We start from the raw sequence: 13073 nt of genomic DNA on the forward strand, positions 1-13073 counted from the left end.
TCCACGTGTTCGTCACGTTGACTGGGGCGGAGAAAAAAAATGTCACAGGCCTGTGGGAAAGCGAAGCATCGATTGCGATAGAATATTAGTAGATAGCTATACGAAGTAAGGATAATAGTTTTATCGGCTGTATAAACTTGTAAGCATTCGCTTACTAAATAAATTAGCAAGCACTGTGTCACGCACGCACAGGTAAGCATGAACGTATCTCGCTCGATGACCGTGGAAACTCGCTGAAAAACGCTGGAGTGAGGACACGCAGCATAGCAGCGGGCGAATTGATGTTTGTACAGCTCTCGCTTCAACACGAACGAAACGTAGAAAGCACATCGCATATGAAGCTACCGGCACTACGTGCACTCTCCAAACATTGCAGATCGCTTTGAAGATGAGGCCCACGCGGGCACGCACTTTGGCCACGTCGCAGATCACTTTCAAGATGCGGCGCCCGCATGGCCGCAACGTAAGCAGCAGCCGCCGAAGATCGTCCTCCCGTCCCTCCTTCGCATCACCCCCCTGCCTCGTGCGCGACAAGAGAGGGTGCGCTCTGCCCCACCTTCCCTTCTCGTGCACGCGAGACTGAGCCACGTTCGCCGGCTCACCCTCGCACACTCGTACACAAAGACCACGGCGCACAGCGATGCCAGCGTGCTCCCGCGCACTAGCACTCTCCCCATCCACGATGATGCGGAGTTCGAATTATCGGTGGCAGTGCAGATTTCAGTGTGAATAAGCGGGATGTGTTACATATTGCTTTCAATACATTGTTGGAGGGACTGCGGCGACTACTTCGAATTATCCGAAATTTGGAATTAACGAGTAGTGAAAACGAGCTTTTACTGTGTAGCGTAGGGTGCCTCGATGTGCACACTCTAGAGTATACTACAGGTATATTAGTTTTTCCGCAGTTCTCTGTGCGGCACTGCGTGGACCAACGGCAGCTCAAGTGTTGCTACCTTATTGTTGCTGTCGATATTCATGTGGCCAGAGTTGGCATGAATTGGCACGACACGTTGCTGCCACGCAAAGTTGCAAAGGGTCGGCGGCAGCCTCTGTGCCACGATCGGGACACTATAGTTCGGCAACGCTCAATTTATTTACATTGTTGCTGATAACGGTTCCGAACGGCGCACGTGAACTTTCAAACTTTATACTATTTTAGCTGAAGCGACTTAAAGGTTGTTACAGCGAAATCCCTAAAATTAACCATTAGGCCCATCAGTCCATAAGTTGTCGCCATTTGACGTATCCGCGAAAATGTCGCGGTTGGCTCCTGGCCCACGCTGTTGCTATTTTCCGTAGATTCCGTCACCATGCACCATCGAAGCACAGCATAGTAAGAGTGATGTGCACAAAGCAGACGCTGAGAAAACGACTGACAAAAAGAATGCTCCATGTTGCTTCCAAAGCACAATGTTTCTTGCTGTTTGTTCGTTTTTCAAATTCCTTGACCATGTACACCATAACTGTCTCACTCGAGCTGGACACCTGATCTATTCCAAAGCGCAAGGCGCATAAACGACACTGTCCGGGAAGTGCGACCATGTGGTAATTGATGGAAACAACTTTATTTTAAATCCGCAAAGTTTAATGACCCGGGCTCAGGTCTCCCTTGAGGGGACTTTGAGGTGGTAAACCCGCAAGTTGGGAGGTTACATGTCTTTGCGCACAGAGTGAGTACGGCCGCAGAAAGAAGCGCGAAAAAAGTAAGAAGCGTGCCTTCGTTGCTAGGTGACACTTGCCTGCGCGGAGCATGCACTCGCAAAACATGCTGCCATCGCTGCCTTAAAAAAAAAATTAACAATAATAATAATAATAAAATAATAAAAAATAATTAAAATAATTTCGAATTTTTTTACTGAGCGCTGCCTCACATTTTCTGAACTCGTGTGCTGCGGTGCCTGCTTTATGCGTCTGGTCATCTGCTAGCCTACTGTTTCGGCTGCCGTGAAGGCACACGGAAATCTAAGAATCCCCAGATTTTGGAATATTAGTCCATACTACTGAGGAGTTGTTACCATGACATGGAAACTGAATAACAACTGTTATTCTGAAAAGTTCGGTATTCGGAAGTTCGTAGTACTGAAATATTTGTACTTTAAAACTATAGGAAGTCAGCAAGGGATTTCTGAAATGTTCGCAAATCTGAAAAGTTTGTTAAGGTGGGGTTCGTGGTAACGAGATGTCACTGTAGTTCTGGCTTCCAGCCAGCTAGAACACTTCGTTATCGAGTGGGGAATCCTCTCGTCTCGCTGATATTAAAATATATTGACACATGCATATTGCGTGTTTTTTGTGGCCGATGCACGCGGGTGCCCCGACGAAGACGATGAACGCTCTCTGGCTCTCGAGCTGTCGGCTGAACTGGCTAGTGCTGCATTATCCTTTGTAAATACACTTTGTAAATACCGTATTTACTGACATAATGATCGCACTTTTTTGTAAAAAAAATTGATGCAAATTCAGGGGTGCGATCATTACGCGGGTTAAATTTCCCGCAAAAAGAAAAAAAATATTTTTTTCATCCCTCATTTGCTGCGGGATGACAACAGGTCAACAAATAGCGGTTGCCGCTGTATGTAGTGCATGACGCCAAAACAATAATGGCGGCTGGTGGGGCAAGCCGAATGCACCGAACGCGATTTTTTTTCTTCTCGTGAGTACATTACGTGCATTGAAGCAGTTTCTTCTGTATCAGTAATGAATAATATCGTTAATATCGGCAAGTTTGCAGGAATAACGTAGCCATGTCCACTTTGAGGGGACAGAAACAGAGATCGGCGCGCTTAGCTGCCAGTGACATAGAAACACATGGCGGGCATGTTGCGAAAACTGCGGCATTTGTCTTCACTACTATCCTAATACGGCACGTTTCCGCTAAGGGTGGGCAAATATCTTAGCTGTGTTACAAGCGCCGGCGTATGAATAGGGTACACTTAGTAAAGCAATGAAGGGGGCTAGTTGGTGAACGTTCATGGTTATATTGCGCTCAGTTTTACACAGACGATATTAAATGAAGGACAGGACATGGACGTCCTGTCCTTGCGCTACGTCCGTCCACGTCCTGTCCTTCACTTAATATCGTCTGTGTAAAACTGAGCGCAACATAACCATGCGGGTACACTTCTAACGTGTCAGTGTAAACGTCGCTGCTATCGTTGTCGCTCGCCCATTGTTGCGTGCCCATGAGTCCAGACGAGAAGAATCGAAAGGCGCCTTTTTGTTGTTGTTGACGACAACCATTATAACGCCTACACATAATAAAGGCGAGTTTGGTTGTAGCTTTTTTTTTTGTGTCATGGAAGTGCGTAGTGATGCAAGGAATGAAATGGGGCATCTGCTTAAGAATGTTTGGTGCGTGCAGACCGTTTGGTTTGTCTTGAGGAGTCGTTCGCGTAGTATTTTACAGATGGTAAGCGCGATCATTATTAGCTAGACTTGGCACACGACATATCGCTTCGGCAAGTTTCGGGTGTGATCATTACACGGGACATAAAATAAAATCGAATTTTGATGACAAAATTCAGGGGTGCGATCATTATGCGAGTAAATATGGTACAGTAAAATCTCGGTAAACCGTACCCGCTTAAACAGTAGTTTCGTTTTAAAAGTAGTAAAGTCAAATCCCCAACTCAGCGGCCATTGAACATAATGTGTTTTGTATCCGCATAAACCGTACCAGCTTATTGCATATGCATCGGTTAAAACGTAGCGTTTCCACTTTTCGTCGCACAAACACGGCGGTGCGTCATCTCCATCGGGCGGCCCGGCAGAACAACAAGCCTCAGAGATCAGAACAACGGCCTCCAAGCACCCTGTGCGTTTGCACGTGAAGCCACATCAACATCATTTCAACGCCGAGCTATGGCCGAGACAGAAAGCGTTGTGGCGTCATGCAAGCGAACACTCGCGTCATGCCGAAGCTCGGATAAGAAAAGACGGCGGGTGCTCAGCATAGAAGAAAAATTAGACATCGTCCGCGCTATCGAACGTGACACGAAATCGGCACTGGCATGCGACAGGGATCTGCTGTTGACTACAGCGTGTGGCATTTGGAATACGAAGAAGTTGCTTGGCAGCGCTGTTGCGACCGCAGAGATGTCGGCTACGACGTTCGACTTTTTGCCATCGTTGCCTCTGTTGTTGCCGAAGTGTTGACTAGCGACAGTGATGAGGACGACACGGAAAGTGACAGCATGGGAGATTCAGGCCCGACAATGGCAGAAGCTGCGCGTTACGTCAGCCTCAAGAATGCAATTGTCACGACAAGAACAGGGGCGCGATAACGTAACTATTCTAAACGAAAAGTATTCTGAACTCCGGCACCCGGCAATGAAAAAGGCGCCCCGGGACTTCTGCAGCAATACCATGCGTGTGCAGAAGAATGCATAACGCCAACGAGGAATCTGCCATGCGAGTGTTTGCCGAGAGGAGGGGGCTGGCTGAAAAGCTGGCAGGCAGCTTAAGTAAGTTTGAGGCTGCTGTCATCGTGCTAGGCCGCCGCGGCATCAAACGAAAATAACACTTTTGTTGCGTGAAGTGAATAAATACTGCATGTTTTCTTCCCTTTCATCGCACTCCCTCTGAGTTCCGTTTTCGACAGGTAAGTGGGTGAGCTCATGCTATTTCGGTTAAACAGCACTACTGTTTAGTACGTACTTTTTCCAAGCTCCGGCCAACTACAGTTTAATGAGGTTTCACTGTAGTTTCCAGTTCTTATTCCTTTCTTCGTGTATCATTTTGGTGGAGGGTGCCGTTCCCTGTCCTCACCCTCCACAGCAGCCGTACCATCCTGCTTTCCGATATGGCTCCAGGTGACGACTTCTCGTCTGCCCCCACCCCACCAACCACATACATTACGGTTACCAACCACCGCGATCCTGGCATATTTTCCGGCCAAGATAATGTAGACGTCGAGGACTGGCTCACCCTGTATGAGTGTGTTAGACAGAACAACTGCTGGGACCCTACCATTAAGCTAGCGAATGTCCTATTCTACTTGGACGGAACTCCTCGTGTCTGGTTCCGGACGCACGAGGACGAGCTCTAACTGAGATGCTTTCAAGAAGCTCACCGACTTCTTTGGAAATCCCACCGGTTGGCAGCTGGCTGCTAGAAAAGAGCTTGCTACCCGAGTTCAATTTTCTACTGAATCGTATGTCTCGTACATACAAGACGTGCTTGCTCTTTCCCGGAAAGTCGACGACAAAATGGCCGAGGTTGACAAAATCGGCCACGTACTCAAAGGGATCGCGGACGACGCCTTCAACAATGTGTCCACCATCGACATCGTTGTCAAGGAATGCCGCCACTTTCAGCTCGCCAAACACCGCCGCGTCATTCCACAGTTCTCCCGGCTCCATAACACAGCTGCCACGTCGTCTTGCATCGACCTTACCGCTTCACCACCCTTAAATGAGTGCGTCACACATATTGTTCGCCGTGAGCTCGAGGCTACAAGTCCTGCGCCATTCCATCCACGCCCACTTGACCCCACCATTGACCAACCAGCCCCAGCAATCTCTCTCATTCAGGAAGTTGTGCGGCAAGAATTTGCTAACCTCAGTTTTCCTGCTGCCTGCTCCGTCTCCCGACCTGACGCCCGACCGGTGCCGACACCTACGCCTCACAGCGATCGGTATTCCCCTCCCAGATACCACAACCCTACCGAGTGGAGAACTCCGGACGACAAGCCCATTTGCTTCCGTTGCCTCTGCATTGGCCACGTCGCTCGCCACTGCCGCACCTCCTGGACGTCGCTGTAATCAAGCTTCTTTTCCCCATCTCCTCGCCCATATGCCGACCCGTGCCATTACTCGCCTCACCATATGCCTCCTACCTCAGGAGTATCCATTGATGACAGTCGTCGTGCTTGCTCGCCGTCACCTTAGCGCCGTCGGTCCCCGTCGCCCCAGCCATGCTGCTATTCGTTGCTGACCAATTATGGACCCTCCCACACGGAAAACTAGACCATGCAGCTCCTGAGGGTAGTGCTGCATTATCTTCGTCACGTATAAATCCTCCATTGACGCACCCAATGAACCAGAACTTACTTGATGTTCACGTTGACGGTGTCCCTTTGACGGCATTAATAGATACTGGAGCCCAGGTGTCCACAATGAGTTGTAACCTCCGTCGTCGACTGAGGAAGGTTCTCACGCCTCCTACTACTCGAGCCATATGCGTGGCTGATGGTAGTAGCACTGTTGACATCACTGGAATGTGTACTTCCCATATCAGTATCGCCGACCGCTATGTTCCTGTTCTTTTTACAGTGCTGACCAATTGTCCCCATGACCTAATCCTCGGACTCTACTTTCTTACGGCGCATTCAGCTTTGATCGACTGTTCTGCTGGTACCCTTTGACTCGAACTTCCTCTACTCGCACATATTTGTGCAGAACTTCCGAACAACTTTAGTACAACCGACCGCCTTCGTCCGCTTGCCGCCTAAAGCCTTGACTTTCGTCGATTTGCTATCATCTTTTCCTGTGACTGATGGTGATTACGTCGCCACACCTGTTCCTGATGTCCTTTTAATGCACAATATCACTGTGCCCCACTCCGTCGTCACCAAGGCCAATAACCGGACATGCCTCCCTGTCATCAATTTTGGCCCGACAAAGGAAGTTCTACCCCAAGGCACATCGGTTGCAACGCTGCGTGCTATGGGAGATGACCACGTCACGACATTTTCAGTTGACGTCTGCTCAGGTTCTTCATCATGTCCACAGGATGCTATTTACCCTGACGCAACATTTCGTCCCATGATGCGTCCTGAACATGCAGCAGCTCTGTGCCGCCTTTTGGGTTCCTACCACGACATCTTCGACCTCAACAATTGCCAATTGGGCCAGACTTCAATTGTTAAGCATCACGTAAATACTGGTGATGCCAGTCCTATTCACCGCCGGCCATGTCGAGTTTCTGCTTCAGGGCGTAAGGTTATCCAAGATGAAGTGAACCAGATGCTTGCCAAAGGCATTGTTGAACCTTCGTCGAGCCCTCGGGCCTAGCCCGTGGTGCTTGTTAAAAAGAAAAACGGCACATGGAGTGTCTGTGTAGATTATCGTCATCTAAACCGCATTACTGAGAAAGACATCTACCCCTTGCGTCGCATTGACGACGCCCTCGATTGTCTCCACAGTGCCAACTACTTTTCATTAACAGACCTTTGGTCTGGTTATTGGCAAATTTCTGTGGATGAAAAAGACCAGGAGAAGATCGCATTCGTCACCCCTGATGGTCTATATCAATTCAAAGTTGTCATATGGTCTATGTAACGCACCAGCAACGTTCGAACGTATGATGGCTTCTTTACTTCAAGGGTTCAAATGGTGAACATGCCTCTGCTACCTAGACAACGTTCTCATATTTTCACCTACATTTGAGACACACCTTGAGCGCTTATAAGCTGTTCTTCAAGTCTTCCGCGAGACTGGGCTGCAACTAAATTCATCGAAGTGTCACTCAGGTCCTCAGCAGATTACAGTGCTGGGCCACCTCGTTGACGCTTCCGGTATTCAACCAGACTCGGAGAAAATTCATGCTGTCACATCTTTTTCTGTACCTCAGTCTGTTAAAGACGTCCGAAGTTTTGTACGACTCTGCTCCTACTTCCGACGCTTCGTTAAAGACTTCGCAGCAATTGCCCGCCTGCTTACTGATCTTAAGGACGTGTCATTTACATGGGCCCCAATCAAACTGTCGCGCTTGGCCAGCTAACCAACATTCTTACCACGCCACCTATACAGGCCCACTTTGAGCCGTCCTCTGCTACAGAGGTACGTACCAATGCCAGTGGTCACAGTATCGGAGCCGTCTTAGCCCAGCGCCAACAGGGTCAACATCGTGTCAACTCGAAGAAAAAAAGTGGTAGCTGCGGTCATAGTTACAGAACAGCAGGTGATCTGAACTGGCCGAGCGCCGTTTTGAAAGAGCTGCAACACTGCGTCTTTATCAGAAATTTACACTAGATAATGAAAAGTGGTGGAAACAAAAATGAAGATATTGAAAATCCGATTTTCGGACAAATCTGGTGTCGAATCCTAACTGCCGATGCCAGCGTCAGTGTTGTTACTTTGTGAGCATGTTTAGGGCAAGTTTACAAATAAAGAATTACTGGAACAATGACTATGTTTTGTAAGACTTGAATTCGTTATAAATGGTTTCAACTGTATGCGAACAAGCTTGAATAAACTTGGTCGAAGCAGGTACCCTTTGTGTGCCATTTGGTTAAACTTTGCTCCACAAGGTGTCGCTACCGGCATTGTTGCTGTCGTACACCTCTTCTGTGATCCGCTGCATTGCAGTTGACAATACTTTTAGACAAGGTAAAGCTCTCTACTGCCAGCTGAAGGCGGCATGCACATACGTTATGGGGCTTTGGCAAGTTTTACCTATACACCATGCGTTGATAATACTGTGTGATAATGAAAACAACAATGCTCACCTGGTTGACCCAGGTGTCGTCTTGCAGGCAACGCTCGAGGATGATATGTGACTCGGTCACCTTCTGCTCCTCCTTCAAGCGCTCGATCTGCACATACATCACATGCCTACAGTCAATACTAGTACTTGAAAATTCATGCATGCAGCTTACAGTCACCGACGGATATTTTAGACTCCAAAAATTCCGACGTGATGGACATTCTGGACTTCATAAATGCACCGTAGGGGTTCTCATAGAGCCAATGCATCTTTGCTACCGATTTTTCGGACGAATTTAGGTCCCAAAGTTCGATTTTCTGGACCAAATCGCTTGTTACGAGCCATGCTGCCTGTTTTCTGCTGGCTTGGCCAAGCTTAGCTTAGCGGCGTGATGCAACACATATTAGCGGCGAGGAATTGGAGTGGTGCCTTCTCGTGAGTAACATCACAGTCAGGGCGCTGCATACTCTGGCTCGCTTGACTGCAGCGCGCTTGTTCACTACATGCATGCTCCAAGTAGTGGGCACGCCAGCCGTACTTCCTTAAAGATAGTTTGGCCGCTTTCTGCTGTCACACTTAAACTGCAGTGCTTTTCAAAACTGTGTGAATTGTGAAAATTTGCTGCTAGGGTATTGTAAGCTCCGTAGCGTTGCATGGGTCTACTGCTTTTGCAATGCAGATGTCTGCCTTGTCTGTCCATAAGTTTAGCATAAAAAAATTGGCAGAACCAGCCTCCCAATGTAAGTCGACGGTTATGCATTTCAATGCAGAGGTCCACCATGTTACATTTAATGTAACAATGTCTTCAAATTCTGCATGGTAAATTTTCTATGATGCTTCACTCCAAACATGACATTCATTAAGTATTTAGTTATGGCAGACATTTCCTTTTAAATGATACAGCAATCTTGGTATCAACTTTATATTAAATCACTATGTTAGAAAAGGTACTGCCTGCGGAGCCTTCCTCAAACTTCTTGTTGCTCTGGTGAGTTCCACCCAAATGTGGGCACTGTAATAATGTGTAAGAGGAAGAGCCCCAAGACGGTGCCAGCCACTTGATGTCCGTGTTGCCCACTATCGTGCTGAGTGTGAGGAGAAAGAAAAAAGAAAAAGCGAGACGCAAAGCAGCGCCTGCCCTTGCCCCCTTCTCGGCAAATGCGGGAACATGCATGAAAATAGAAGGTGACGCTGACAAAGTGCAAGGTCATGTCGCTTGAGACGAAGCTGCAAATTTTGCAAAGCTCAAAGCACGAACTCTTGCAGGAGCGCCGCTGTCATGACGGCTGCAACCAGGGGCCATGCTGATCAAGGGAAAAGGCGGGCTTCATGCACCAGGGCGATACCTTCCACGATAATGGAACCAACATGGTGGAAGTACAGTAAAACCTCGTTAAACCGTACCCACTTGAACAGTAGTTTCGTTTTAAAAGTAGTAAAGTCAAATTCCCGACTCAGTGGCCATTGAACATAATGTGTTTTGTATCTGCATAAACCGTGCCAGCTTATTGCGTACATATCGGTTAACACGTAGTGTTTCCACTTTTTGTAGTGCAAACACGGCGGTGCGTCGTCTCCATCGGGCGGCCCGGCAGAACAACAAGCCTCAGAGATCAGCGCAATAGCCTCCAAGCGCCCTGTGCATTTGCCCGTGAAGCCACATCAACATCAAAATCATTTGGGCGCTGTGCCAGAGAGCGGTGTCAGTTTGTTCTTTATTCTATGGCATTGTGGCATCGTGCAAGCGAGAACTCGTGTCATGCTGAAACTCTGTTAAAAAAGACGCCGGGTGCTTAGCATAGAAGAAAAATTAATCATAGTTTGTGCTGTTGAACGTGACGCGAAAAGTCGGCGCTGGCATGCGACATGGGTCTACTGTTGACTACAGTGTGCGGCATTCCAAAACACTTTGCGGTTGCAGATGCGCTGCAACTGCAAAGAGATGTCGGCTATGAGGTTTGACTTTTCGCCATCGTTGCCTCTGTTGTTGCTGAAGTGTCGCCTAGCTAAGGCGACAAGGACGACACGGAAAGCGACAGCCCGGGTGATTCAGGCCCGACAGTGGCAGAAGCTTTGCGTTACGTCACCCTCATGAAAGCAATCTTTGCAACGAGAACAGCACCACGAAATAAAAGGTGCCCCGCGACTTCTGCAACGCTACCGCACCTGTGCACGTAGATTATGCAATGCCAACGAGGAATCTGCCATGCGAGTATTTGCCAAGAAGAGGGGGCTGGCTGGAAAGCTGGCTCACCGCTCCAACAAGTTTGAGGCCGCTGTCGTCGCTGCTATGCTGCCGCCGCATCAAACGGAAATAACATGTTTGTCACGCGAAGTAAATAAATACTGCATGTTGTTACCCCTTTCATCGCACTCTCTCCGAGTTCCGTTTTTGACAGGTAAGTGGGCGATCTCATACTATTTCGGTTAAGCAGTACTACCGTTTAGTACATACTTTTTCCGAGCTCCGGCCAGCTACGGTTTAACGAGGTTTCACTGTAGTTGACATTGCCGAGCTCTAGGAGCATGTTGCTACTGACGATGAAACAAATGGTGCTTTGATGGAGGCCTTTCTGAGTGCAGATAGCACTGCCTCGTTATGCGAAGAGATCTCCAACGGGGCGATCACTGTGTCGCCACAGATGGCGGCGTTGTGCGACAGGGCGACAACAGTGACAATGACCTCACTTTGACATCGGCTTCGATGTCCCCACGAAGTGCGCTGTCATCAATCGAGTTGCTTATTGATTTCATGTGTGCCAAATTATTGCCGCTAGTATTTGTGCAGCAGTTGGACGCCACAGTTCTGAACCTGAAACTCCCACAAAAGCAAGTGCTATTCCAGCGTGCCTAACACTTCATATGTTATTTAGAAGTATAAACATTTTACTTTTAAGTCTACTTTATACAATGTCTATCTTATAGCGCAAGTGGGAAATTTTGTTTCGTAGCTACAAAGGTATGTTTGGTAGCTTTTTTTTTAGGGCAGTCGAGATATAGCGATGATCGGTTGTAATGATGGGATTTTTGTTCTTGATATTGTTATCAGTGGACTGCATTGTATGCGCCTTCTGTGGGACGGAGAGTTTATCTGCTTACAAAACAGAAATGCTGACCAGACATGGATGAACTTTGACATGCCAATGAGCAGGATGGTCGAGGAATGAGGTGTGCACACAGCATGCTAGGCGTGCTTGTCAGAACAGGTGCCCAATAACAGGGCTTCGACTTGATGCCTGTGATAATGGCAGACGGCTGGAAGCAGCTGCGAGGATGAGAAGTGCAATAAAAATGCTATTACCGTATGTAAATAGTGTACATGTATTTTTGCTGCGAAGGTGTGTTATCTAATGGATTTTAAAATCATTACCGTCTTATCGTTTCAATTTTCACTGTATCGAGAAGTTTCCATAAGATTTCACCGCATAATAAATGCACCCCCCCCTACTTTGCTTCGGTTTTTCGGGGAAACAAGTGCATTCATTATGCGAGCTTCTTCACCACCAAGAAAACAGATTCCCTTATCTTGCGCAAATCCTGTCCTCATCACCATCAGGCAGCAGCTAAGACCCAGCAACAAAAGAAACTCGAGATAACCAAGCAGACCTTGAAATGTTGACCTCGGAAAGCACCAGTATGCTGCTCGCTGCTGCCAGAACGGGCACGAAAAAGTGCGGCAGTGATTCAAATTTGAGTTAGCCAATAAGAGTGCTCCCTGCATGCCATGTGACTGCCTAGCGAACTACGATGCTAGTTTTCCCTTCTCGCGCTCGATCTTGCTACTTTTATTTCTGCAGAAAGAAATACAGTGCTGCAGCTATCGGAATCTATCTATCTATCTCTCGTGTATACAGCGTTACTGCTGTGTCAACAGTAAGCCACACATGTGATCAGCGATTCAATAGCACCTCCCAAAGCCTGATTTTCTTCTCAAATTCAAAGACAACACATTAAAAAACAGCATTTTTCTCAAATTCTGCAGCGTACTTCTTCCAAATATTTTGCCCTAACAGAAGGTCTTAGAATTACGAGAAAAGAAATTTAAAAAAAGGAAATTTTGAAGAAGTAGGCCATATTATAGTTGTGCCCTCCTGTTTCCTTTTTTTTGCTGTTGGTTGATACAATGTTCTCTGTCGTCCCAAGATTCGTATTACTGAGATTTTACTACGATGCCAAATTTTGAGCCAAAAGAGAGTCAGAGAATAAAAGACAACAAAGAGGAAGACAGAAGGTTATAAAAGATGCAAAGTTGTGCACTGAAATCTCGGAGGCAGCAGGCCATTATACTCCTAGTGCATGCTAGGTGTCACCACAATACGTATGTCATGCTGGAGCAAATATGCAAGCTTCACCGAGGAACACAATATGAGGGTCTTGCTAAAACACGTTCATCAACATGCGCATGAATGGGTGTATGATGATCAAGACCATGTATGCCAGTGGCTTTGTGTGCCAGAAAGAGCTGAGCTTGCGTTTGCTAGATCTTTCAGCTAGTTTTATGCAAAAGGGCCTTTAACTCTATTTGTGCCGGCAATCTCACAGAAATATATTGCATCAGGTCTATGTAAATGCCGTATACAAAGAACTGTGCAGAGATCATTGAAGATGACTGTCAACGTAAAAAAAATAGCGGAGCGCTTCTA

At 47.4% G+C, this 13073-nt stretch overlaps 1 protein-coding gene across 2 annotated transcripts in view; it reads right to left on the reverse strand.

Moving 5' to 3' along the window:
- The window catches only part of LOC142579893 (uncharacterized), a 65859-nt gene that overhangs the window by 9886 nt on the left and 42900 nt on the right, over positions 1-13073 (reverse strand). For both annotated transcript variants that reach the window (XR_012827491.1, XM_075690562.1), the window contains exon 8: positions 8453-8539. Coding sequence is in view for 1 of the 2 variants with exons in the window: in XM_075690562.1 (XP_075546677.1) it covers positions 8453-8539 (87 nt within the window). In the remaining variant the exon portion in view is untranslated. The remainder of the gene's footprint in view (positions 1-8452; positions 8540-13073) is intronic.

Source organism: Dermacentor variabilis, chromosome 4, assembly GCF_050947875.1.
Source record: "Dermacentor variabilis isolate Ectoservices chromosome 4, ASM5094787v1, whole genome shotgun sequence".
NCBI lineage: Eukaryota > Metazoa > Arthropoda > Arachnida > Ixodida > Ixodidae > Dermacentor > Dermacentor variabilis.